We start from the raw sequence: 12,585 nt of genomic DNA on the forward strand, positions 1-12,585 counted from the left end.
TTTGACAGAGATAGAGACAGCCAGCGAGAGAGGGAACACAAACAAGGGGAGTGGGAGAGGAAGAAGCAGGCTCATAGCAGAGGAGCCTGATGTGGGGCTCGATCCCATAACGCCGGGATCACGCCCTGAGCCGAAGGCAGACGCTTAACCGCTGTGCCACCCAGGTGCCCCCCACATCATCATTTTTAATGGATGCTAAGAATTCTGGTATATGGATATGTTGTAATTTAAGTGATCCCCTATTGAAGGGTACCTTTTCTCTAATAAAGATCCAGACTAAAAGGTTTCTTATAAAAATAAACCAACTCATTAAAAAAAAAATAAACGAACTCATATTGTTTATCATTGTCTAACAATACATTTACAATTTCAAGAGAATAATTTCAAATGATAATTCTTTTAAATATATAAATGTATACCCATATACACAACAGGTAGTAATTTCTACAGTAATTAGAGTTGGTGAAAAGTCCTTAACAACTCTATACACATTCTAAAAGTAGGCATGTGCCAAATAAAAGTATGCAGCTAAACTAGTTGTGTAATAACTGAAGGCTTATTTTAAGCAAAACACATTCAGAATCACATATTTTCAACCTAGATAAAGTTGCAAAATTCAAAATACAGCGCTTTTAACATTCTAAGGCTCTATGTCTTTGAAAAACTATCTCTGCTATTTCGAAACTGCTTCTCGAAGGCAAAGGGTATAAAAATATATAAAGGGTTATTGGGAAATTATGTCCTTTAGGAACACTAAACACTCAGCATGTATAACCAGCAAATTTAAAAGTCAATTGAGTCATTAGGGAAATTCAAATTAAAGCCACAATGAGATACTACCTAACAACCACTAAAATTGCCGTAATAAAAAAAACAATAACAAGTGTCAGTGAGGATATTGAGAAATTGTAACATTCATACACTGTTGGTGAGAATGTAAAATGGTGCAACAACTTTGGAAAACAGCTTGGAAATTTCTTAAACCATTAAACATAAACTTACCATACAACCTAGTGGTTCCACTCCTAGGAATCTACACAAGAGAAATGAAAACATGCCCACACAAAGCCTCGTATGTGAATGTTCACAGCAGCATCATTCATAATTGGTAAAGATGGGAAACAACCCAAAAGTCCATCATGGAATACTATCCAGCAATAAAAAGGAATAAAATACTGATACATCCTACAATATGAATAAACTTCAAGAACATACAAAGTAAAAGAAGCCCAAAGCAAAAAACTATACATTCCATTTACGTAAAATATCCAGAAAAAGCAACAAAATAAGTTTCTAACAACATCACCTTTTACTGAGCACCAATATATTCCATTACTTTGTATTTTAAAGCAAAAGCTTATTGGCAAACTTCAACATCAGTGACTATCACTTTGAATTATATTTCAAAATTTTACTTGATGCAGTTTTAACAAAGTATGATTACAATAGTTATGAGCACATTAGTGCTCAGGATTTATCTAGTTTATACGCATTCAATGCTTTTTAAATCTTTCTCTTGCTACTTGACTTTGGTCTATTTTAATTACCAATTAAGTACCCCCACTCAAAACAGGCAAGGCAGGGGAGCATAACTGTCAAATTCTGTAGTACAACAAATGGTGGTGATGAATGCTTAAATAACAAAATACTTTTTTAAACTACGCGTTCCAGTGATCCATGAATAACCAAGACTTGGTGATAAAAAAGAAGATTCATTCTAATTTCTCCCAGTTCCCTTAAGGAACTCAGAAAAAGATACTGTGTACCAAGGACTAGAGAAATAAGAATTGGTAACAGACTGCCTACTAAAAGCATATGTCTTTAGGAAAGTTTATTTTCTTCTTTTTTTTATTTTTTATTTTTTATTTATTTATTCGACAGAGATAGAGACAGCCAGCGAGAAAAGGAACACAAGTAGGGGGAGCGGGAGAGGAAGAAGCAGGCTCATAGAGGAGGAGCCTGATGTGGGGCTTGATCCCATAACGCTGGGATCACGCCCTGAGCCGAAGGCAGACGCCCAACCGCTGTGCCACCCAGCGGTTTATTTTCTTCTAAACTCTACATTTGTTCTGTCAATAAAATGACATTTTGTTTTTAGGTTAGTATCCAGAGGCTTTCTGGTGATTACAGAGTTTTAAAGGCCTCAAATTATATCTGAATTGCAAGGTTAAGAGTCAAAAAAAAGAAAGGTTACAGAAGAGTCAGAAAATGTAAATCAATCTCCTGAGTCAGAACACTAACAAAATACTACTTAGTCCAGGAAATAGGTATATTTTGTAAAATAAAATGTTTTCATGTATTACATGCTTTTTCTGTGAAGCTGGTTAGTACCATGCATTTTAAACTGTAACACTGAGATTCAACAAAGATAAAGTAGGGAATCTTAAAAGATATATTCTAACACTATACTTAGAAAACATAACAAATGGTGCTCAAAATGAACAAGTTAAATGTGCTTCTATATCAACCTTAACTGCAAAACTGAAGACAACCTCAGGTATTCCAAGATAGAACACACATGCTCATGAGAGGGGCACAAAAGAATCCACTGGGGTGCACCTCAGATTTACTTTTTATTTCACCTTTTTTACATAATTGTTGTATAAGGTACATAACATATTAGAAGTATATAATTTATAAGGAAATAGACTCTGGGTTATGTACTCAACATTTTATTACTTTTAAGATGTGTAACCAAAAGCCACTCTTGTAAGGAATGGACTGACTGGGGTTACTATTATGTCACATTAGAATTAAGTAGTCCCATTTTTCCATTACTCTGTGATAACTTTGTGCTGAAAGAAGCAGCTCCGATACTTTATAGAAATAATTATTATTACCAAGGGCAAACCTTTATAGTTTACAAAGTCCTTTACAGTTTACAATGTATTCACATATGCTATCTCATGGAATACCCACAGCCACTTAGTATCATTACTAGTTGATCTGAAATTTTCAGTAAGTTTCTCCAAAGCATTTGTAAACACTAGTTGTATTTATTATTATTATTATTATAAGTAAGCATTAGCTGTGAAGCTAATGAGAGGAGAAAATATTTTAAAGACTTAAAGGTTAATCTACGTAAACTGAAGCACAAAGAAATATGTTTTAGAGGAGTTAATCCTCCACAAAAAAGAAAAAAGTTTGGAAATCACTCAACAAGAATTATATAAGAGGACAGTTAACTCTCTGTCTCTTCCCGATAGCCTTTACCACCTTTATTCTTTATTTTTTAAAGACAAGCTTAGTGTCTTCTCAGCATAAACAAAGAAATGACCACCAGGGAAGTGAGGTTAAAGATTCTGGATTACTCAATTGGAGAAGATTAAGGGTAGATTTAATAACTGACTTTATATATAAGTTCTGCTTTATGGAGGACAGTGACAAGATGTTTTACCAAAATCAAAATAAGCAGATATAAACTGAAGCTGGCAACTGATAAAATTACTATAGAAAAAAAAAAAATCATGAAATTTTTCTGAGTGAAAATTCAGAGGAAAACTTAAGGACCTCTATCAAAAGAAATTTTGGTAAAAAGATAGTTTCCTATTAAATGAGATCAGTTAAGTGTACCAAGGATGTTTGTAAGAGATCAAAAGTTTGAATGCAGTTCTTCTGTGTATATCACTAACTCAACTTCACTAATCTGGTAGCACCCCTCTCAATAAATTAGTGCACTATTATTTACCTTAAAGAAGCTGCTTTCTTTTACCAAATGAGGGACTGATAATGGTTAGGTTATTGGAATTAATAATCTTCATAATGAATGGCAACAGGTAAAATTTAGATGAGAAGTATCAGTGCAGTAGAGGAAATCTAATATGACTGCCATTGTCCAGCAAGTCTGTTACTTTGTTTTAGGTTAAAGACCTATGCTAATTTGTGTTAATGATTTATGTACCAAAGCAATGGGTGAATTTATGAATGATAAAATGATGAAATGCCTAAGAAGCAATAAACCAAAAGTTAAGATTTAAAAGTATAAAAAAAGACATTTTCCCTACTTTGTTACAAATTTGACAATTTTTTAAACACCTAAGGAAATCTGGATATATTACAATTCTAAGAACCAAGAATAACGAGGGCATAAATTCAGGAATAAATCACAACATATTTCAAAGCTTTTGCTGTTTCAATACTTTGGTTAAGAAAGGTTTAATTCTAACATTACCATTGGAGCAGATGGTAGATTTGATGACTGTCCTTCACTGTTCCCTGCATGCTGGGTTAACCCACTAGGAGTTGAAGACTGTGTTATAGGAAGCTGGGTACTGGATGCAGGTTGCTGAGATAATTCTACTTTGTAACTCTTATTTGATCCATCCAATCTGCTACTTCTTTCTATGGCAATCAGGTCACGAATTTTTTGCAGCTGCTCCACTGAAGCTTTTTTAGGGAAGATAAGATGTGTTTCTCCCTGGAATTTATAAAATTGGAAACAATTTTAACCTTTGCTTTATACTGACATTCATATATATATATATATATATATCTGTAAAATGAAGTCAATACTATAGAATACATAATATTTTAACAGTCATTCTGTTTTCCTACCATTATGGTACTTTTTAAAAAATAGTCAAAGGTAAAAAGTGCCTATGTATGAACGAGGAAGTTAAAAAAATTGGTCTCCTTTGCATATAATGCTTAGCTTATTTGATTGGTTCAAAAGCCATTAGAAAAATATTTTCTTTTAGGAATAATAAGTCACAAAGTCTCATAATTATTATAAAAATGCACATTCCTATCTTCTCTGCAATAGTATATTATACTATTATTCTCTGTGAAATTCCCTATGAAATAATAGTAATTAGAGATGCAGCCATACAAAATGATCCGGGGTCAAGAAGTTATATCTGTATAATAACCTCTGAATCTCCTAAACCCAAGACTTTAAAGAATAGCTACAAGATTAAAGAAGTCTGGATATGGGGTCCACTAATTTTCTCAAGAAAACAAAAAGTATAGCCTGATGGTCAATTCAAAACTATGCATTGCTAATAGTAATACAAAGGTGGTCCAAATAAAACAAACAATAAAACTCCCATTCTTCAAGTAGTGATTCATTTAATGAATACCCATAATATAATCAGAGAAGCTTTAAGATACAATAAACATCACAACAAAGTTCACAATGTAAAATAGTCAGCAAATTACAAAACAAAAAAGTTAAATGAAAATATCTTCAATCAAGTTTTAAGGTCTTGAGAAGCAACAGTAATTCCAACTGCATATGAGATAAAATAATTGTTAACGTGCAATAGATAGACTTGTAGATTTTAAGCATTTAAATTAAGCTCCACAACTAAGAATGACCTATTTTCCTGGTGATGGCAGACCTATCAGAATCAAATGACTAACATGACATGAAAATTAATGACATGAAAATTAATCCCATATGAATCCCTTTTAAAAAGCTAGAAGAGGCCATTAAGCTCTACATATTCATTACCCATAATAGCTGTAAAAACAAAACTATCACTTATTGTGTTCATGTGTTCTAGGTGCTATGCTAACATTTTATGTACATTATCTTAAGTAATTCTCACAACCACCCTGAAATGTAGGTATTAGGTTTATCCCTATCCTTTATATGAAATTACAAAAGCTCAGAAAAGTAAAATAATCTGCCTGATGCTACAGAGTAATTGTTGGAGTAAACCTTAATTGTTAAACTATAATTGACTACATCTTAGACTGAAGAGAGACAAAAACTCATAAGCTTGTACTAATAGCTGTAAGTGTTAAGCAAAAAGAAAATATTTCTACAGCTGTGATGATGACACCCATGATTAGCACAAATTGGATCACAATGATTTTCCACCATTAGAAAGGAACCACCTCACATCTCTGGATGAGGTTTCTCTTCAGAAACAGGTATCTAGGTTAAAACCAAATGCGGAGGTTTCCCATCTCATACTGTTAGTGAAGCAGCACTAAGAGAGGTAGAAGACACCATGGGCCGAGGTGGAAATCCAGCATAACAGGTATCGGGATCGATGTTCAGTCCATACCTCAGAGAAGGCCTATAAGACAGAGATGCTGCTTGTGCCTTGCTCCCTTCCCTTCTAACTTTTCAGGACCAGTCCTAAAAGAATGTATGATTACGGCTAAAGTGTCTGCACCAAAAAGTTTCATCAACAGCACTGTATTTTCACGAAAAGGACAAAATTACAGGCTTACTGCACTAGACCCAATAACACTTTAGGAAATTAATGAGAATTCTAGTATTTAACAAAATTCTTATTTCTCAACATATTTTTGCTAAGACAATTCTCGCAAACCTGGCTCCTGCCCACCAAACGCTGATAATATCTTCCAGTCACCAAGACAACCAAAACTGCCCTCCTCCGATGGTACCTGGTGAGAACCACTCCACTCAGCAAGCTGGATGAGTCACATATCCACATGGATCCCAGTCTTTCTCAACCTCCTTCTCAAAATTTTCACAAGGAATGTAGCCTCAGAGGCAAGGAGGCCCAAAAGTGCCCAGGATTTTAGTATACACCTGAACATTTTGGGATGGGTCTGAGATTCCTACTTCACCGTAAAGCCTACTGAATTTCTTTCTAATGGTAGACTTCAGTTGCAGTTCCATTGGTTCCTTCTGCAACTTAGCCACACTGATAAAACATTTACTGCAGATGGGTCCTGAGGTGTGAAGTCTAAATTCACTCAGAAACTTTAAGTATAAATTAGTCTGATCAAAACATGTTAATCTTTCCCGAAACCGTTCCTCCATTTGTGTCCAATACTACTGCAAGTCTCAATTTATCTTGTTACCTGGCACTGGGTAACCAACTTTTGGGTCTGCCTGAGATGGATTTTCTAGAATGTGGGATTTTGAGTACTAAACCCAGGACAGCCCCAGGCAAACTGGGATGTTTGTCATCACACCCGGCACTCAAATATTTGTTGAATGAAAAGACAAATATGACTCCACAGAATATGTGATACTTCAAAACTGAGAAATCATACAGTTTCCAGCTGTCATTTACTAAATTTTTCTGTCATTTAACTTGAAAATTGTATTTCCTTGAACAAAATCTGCAATGTTCTCAATTTTGTCTCCTATACTTTTAAGTTCTTTATGTTCAGATGTCTGTAACTAACAAGCAGATAACACCATAATTTATATCTCCAGGCTGACCTCTCCTTTTGAGTTATAGAATCATATATCCAACTGCCTACTTCTTATCTCTACTTGAATGTTTAACAGTGTGTCAGTTATATTTATCCAAAAGAGAAACAGTGATTTCTTCTGACATCTGCTACACTCCAAGATTTTTCAGTCTGAATTAATGGTACTTGCATCCACTTAGATGCTCAAACCAAAACCTAGAAGTATCCTTGATTCCTTCCTTTCCCTTGTACCCCACATTCAGTTCATCAGCAAGTCCTGCAGGCTCTGCTTCAAATAAAAAGAAAAATCCAGATGCCTCTACTTTTCCCCCATCTCCACTGCTATCAGTCTTTAACTCAACAAATGTTTCCTGAATGCCTCAGTGTATTCTAGGAGCTGGCAACAGGGGGGATAAAAAGACAAAAGGCTCTGCCCTCATGGAACTCATACAAACCATTATTGTTTCTTCGTTAGGCTGATAAAAGCTTTCTAACTGGTCTCCCTGCTTCATCCCTTGCCCCCATCCCAGAACATTCAGAACATCCTTTTTACAACAGCTAAAGTAATCTTTTAAATATTCTTTCCTGCCTAAAACCTTCCTATGGTTCCCATCTCACTTAGAATGAAGTCCAAGTCTTTATCACGGTCCTCAAAACCCCACACCCTGGATTCTGCTGGCCTGTGTAGCTCCTTTCTGTGCCAAAGCTAATTCTACTAGAAGTCCGTTGCACACATGAATCCTTCTGTTTGAAGTACTCTTACCTGAGGGATCAGGTACCTGAAATGCTTTTCTTCATTTAGGTCCCAGCTCAAATATTATCTCCTGAAAGGCCTTCCCTGACCACTCATTCTTACGTAGCTGCTCACCTCTATAGTTGCTTTTCAGTGTATTACCACTCCTTATTTTCTTCTTTGCACTCATCTTTGCTTTCATATCTACGGTTTGTCTAACCTATCAGAACCAGGCTCACTGTGAAATGGGATCTATTTCTCCAGTTCACTACTATACCCTTCAGGGCCTAGAACAGAATATGGGGAGAAAAGCAGAGAGGCAGGAAGGAAAGTACTTCTTATGGCAACTCAGTATATCTCTTTAACAACTTCTACAGCCTTGACAATTCTGACTGCTATGGACTACCGTGTATCCACAACCTGGTTCAACTTCTTTCAATATTCCATAAACTAGAAATGGTTAAACATATATACATAAAGAAAACTGACAATACCGATAACTACTTTCATTGTGTCATAAAATTAAGCTATGCCACAAGATTCCAGAAGATGAAAACACCAAACTTTTATTTTGACTAAAAAACAAAAAAAACATACTGAGATTCTTCTATTCTGTCACAGAAGAAATCTCTTACATGTGGCAACTGAACTCAGCTATTTTGCATTTACTCTTTTCATTTCTTATTGGAGACAAGTGGTTAGACCCTACTAGTATTCATGTGTACTTACAAATCAGATTTTTGCTAAAAGTCTAAAATGACCCACAATTTGGTCTTTGGGTTGTATGTCTGACCTCCCTGTTCTAAAGGATTAAAACTTCTAAGAATTTTCCCTGTAGGAGAGTTGTTATATTTTACTGTGATTTTAAAATATATTTACTGTGACTTTTAAAAGTCTAACAGGTGAAGAAGCAAGTAGTTCCACAGATTTCTAAAATGATACATTAATCTAAAAATATTATCTTATTTAGATAATTATCCATCAACATTATAATAAATTCTTTATACGTGAACTGGGTAGAAGAAACCCTTTAACTTACCTCTTCAAAGCCCATTTCAAATAAACATTCAACGGCTCCTCTGACAGGTAAGAGTCTAGTAGAAAAAGCTGTGTTTCCAATCCGGATAGATCTATATTTTTCATCATTAGGGTTCCTGATTTAAATAAAGAAAGTTTGATTATATATAACAATTTATACTTTCCACAGTGTTTTTGCATGCCTTTTTACCTTTTATATTGGCTACACCATTACAAGGTAGTATAGTTCCCAACTTTAAAGAAAGAGAAAGCACAGTCGGGAAAAATGGCCTGATTCTGTGATTCTTACCTCAGTATACATTTATTACCACCTTACTGTTTAATTTCATAGCTAATAATATGAATGCTTCCATAAGGGAAATCCATGCGACATTTTAATTCTACGCTGTTAAAGCCACATACCTTTATGAGTTTTTAGGTTGCTAAGAAAAAAATCTAGGTAAGCTCCAGACATGGGCGCAGGTTTTGCCTATTTTGTTCTGATGGATCTCAATCATCGAGAATGGTGCCTGATGCACAGATGGTAGTTAATAAATACTTGTGAAATGAATGACTAAAAGAAACTAAGAAGCTATATAAAAATGGATCACAGTTCCTCAAAGACTTTACCTCTGACAAATACAAACCCAGGTATACCTTAAAGTCACTTGATTTTCTTTCCTCCCTAGACCAATGATTGTTTTTACTCTTAAGTAAAGATATATTTTTGTCACAGCCAAATTTTTTTTTTACCATGATTAAAATTTTGAATAGCATACATGGGATGAGACCAGCTTTGTGAAAAGTTTTGAGATTTTTAATAATCCTGATAAATCAGAAAGGCTGTTTAAAAAAAAAACAGAAAAAAATACAAGATTAAGATAATCACAGTATTGGGAGCCTGGGTGGGAGAGTCAGTTAAGCATCTGCCTTTGGCTCAGGTCATCATGCTGGGGTCCTGGGATCGAGCCCCAGGTAGGGCTTCTCCCTCTCCCTGTGCACCTCCTTTCTGCTCATGTTCTCTCAAATAAATAAATAAATAAAATTTTAAAAAAGGTAATCACAGTATTACACTCAAAAGACCTTCAAAACATAATTTAGGATGATGAGATTTTTAAAAAATTTTATTTATTTGTCAGAGAGAGACAGAGCACACGCATAAGCAGGGGGAATGGCAGTCACAGGGAGAAGCAGACTCCCCACCGAGCAAGGAGCCTGCTGCAGGACTCAATCCCAAGACCCTGGGATCATGACCTGAGCCAAAGGCAGACACTTAGCTGAACGAGCCACCCTGGCATCCTGATGAGATTTCATATCTGATACGAATTCCCTTACAAAAGTAGTGGCTTTCATTAGCACTATTTTAAGACGGATTCAGAGGCTGTGTCAGGGGTCCATCGATGGGAGTGCCAAGGCCATCTGCTTGGGGTATGGAATGGGAATAGTGGACAATGCTATCAACTGTTAGCAACTCATTAACCATTTCTGTCCTAATTGAACTTTGGAAATTTCAACATATTTCACATTTGTTTTCCATCAAACAACTCTCTATTGCCAAAATGTCATAAATACATGAATCCTCTTTAAACTTCTCCTTAATTTCAAAAATTATACAAGTTTATTACAGATTATTCAGAGATAAAGCTCTAAAATAGTGTTATTCAAAATGTCCATAGACTGGTGCCCATCTATAAACTCCTTGCTAGTCATTCATGAGAAGTGCTGAAATTAAGACTACTCAGCAATTTTTCTAACAATTTGATATGCCATGAAATTTTTATTGTACTTTACAAAGTTATAGATCCACAAAAAACTGGAAAAAAAGAAAAAAAACACTGTTCTTCAATACGGGTCTTTTGAGCATCACAGGTGGTTAAAAAAGACAATAATAAACGCTCTACTCTTTTATTCTGTGTATTAAATGAGTTTCTCAACCTTGGTATTATTGACATTTGAGGTCTTTGTTGTAGGGGACTGCCCTGAGCACTGCAAGATATTCAGCATCTCTGGCTTTTATGCCACAATATAAGTGTGCCTCGTTTTCTTACCATGAAAACAAAAAACATTAACCTATACGATACTCCTACATTTATCAAGGCCAGTTATAGATAAACGAAGCATCTTTTCGTGATATTCAACACATTTCACAGGGTCATAAACATCAGTACCACCGGGATGATATAATCTACTGGTGCAAAGCTGCCTGATTTTTTTTAACCTATTTTTCCCCAATAGCTTCCAGATTTTTACATGATCAAAAGTCTTTCTCTGGCTTTAATTTTCTAGTTTTTCCTCTTTCACCACTGTTTAAAAATTCTTATAAAACCTAGACTAGTTGATCTGATACAGCTTATTATTTTGATACATGTTTCAAAGTAATTCTTGATATAGCTTTTCGGCTCCAGTCTAGTCAGCAATTTTCTATCTTTTAACATCTATGGGCCTCACATACCATTATCTGTTTTTCTCCCTAAAAACATAATGCAAACAAAAACAAATCAAAAAGACCAACAGTAATGTCCAGTTACCCAAATCCTATCTTCCTCTTTTTAAATGTTTTTTTTTTAAAGATTTTATTTATTCATTTGACAGAGAGAGACAGCCAGCGAGAGGGAACACAAGCAGGGGGAGTAGGAGAGGAAGAAGCAGGCTCCTAGTGGAGAAGCCTGATGTGGGGCTCGATCCCAGAACGCCAGGATCACGCCCTGAGCCGAAGGCAGACGCTTAACGATGCACCACCCAAGCGCCCCATGCACCACCCAGGCGCCTCCCTCTTTTTAAATATGTTGAGCACATCAGCCATAGCACTGAACACACAATAGTGCCAAAAGTTCATCCTGAAGCCCTCAAAGGCTTAGAGAACTTGCCATAAAGACACTAGAGCTCATATCCAGCAGATCCCATTTCCTGCCCTTGGAAAAGTACCAAACAAACATTTCCTAAATCTCTAGCTTCATGCCAGCATACCCACCACCCTTGAACTCCTTACTATTCTCCTTATCTTGCAGTGTCTGAAGTACCCCTAGGGATCACCTTTATTTTTGCTTCATTTTCTTCTTCCATTAACTTAATTTCCTCTGCAGACTTTTCTCAAATATTTTTTGCTGTAATTCTTCATTGTGTTTTTTCTACCTCTGCTGACCCTTAACTATTCCTGCAACTTGTAATATTTATCTTGCTTGTTTGCAATCATTTAGCACCTTCGCTTTTTTTTTCTTGGTTGTTTGTTGGATGATGTTGGAAGAATGGGATCTTGAAAGGGCAGCAAAGTGTCCCACACCTCACTCACCATCACTTTGAACATACTTTGGTGTCTTCCTAGCTGTCTTACCCCCTCGCTGTCTTTGTTTTTACAACTGAATGGTAGAAAAAAGTCATGCTTTTCACCCTGAAAGTCATAATTATGCAAATAATGAATCATGGAACACTACATCAAAAACTAAGGATATACTGTATGGTGACTAACATAATAAAAAATTATTATAAAAAATAATCGACCATGTATTTAAGATCTTAAGACACACTGGGGCACCTGGGTGGCTCAGTCAGTTGAGGGTCCAGCTCTTGGTTTCAGCTCAGGTCATGATCTCGGGATCATGGGATCAAGCCCCATGTCCGGCTCTGTGCTCAGTACGGGGTCTGCTTGGGATTCTTTCCCTGTTCCTCTCCCCCTTTGAATCCCACCCCCTTGCCCTCTGCTCTCTGAAATAAAA

The 12,585-nt window shown here is 35.8% G+C and overlaps 1 protein-coding gene across 2 annotated transcripts in view; it reads right to left on the reverse strand.

Annotated features, from left to right (window-relative positions):
• Positions 1-12,585, reverse strand: part of NGLY1 (N-glycanase 1) — a 59,175-nt gene that overhangs the window by 39,565 nt on the left and 7,025 nt on the right. For both annotated transcript variants that reach the window (XM_040636880.1, XM_008709352.2), the window contains exons 2-3: positions 8,895-9,009; positions 4,172-4,417 (exon numbers count right to left, since the gene is read on the reverse strand). In XM_040636880.1, the coding sequence (XP_040492814.1) occupies positions 4,172-4,417; positions 8,895-9,009 (361 nt within the window). The remainder of the gene's footprint in view (positions 1-4,171; positions 4,418-8,894; positions 9,010-12,585) is intronic.

This window comes from Ursus maritimus, unplaced genomic scaffold, assembly GCF_017311325.1.
Source record: "Ursus maritimus isolate PB19 unplaced genomic scaffold, ASM1731132v1 scaffold_20, whole genome shotgun sequence".
NCBI classification, from domain to species: Eukaryota; Metazoa; Chordata; class Mammalia; order Carnivora; family Ursidae; genus Ursus; species Ursus maritimus.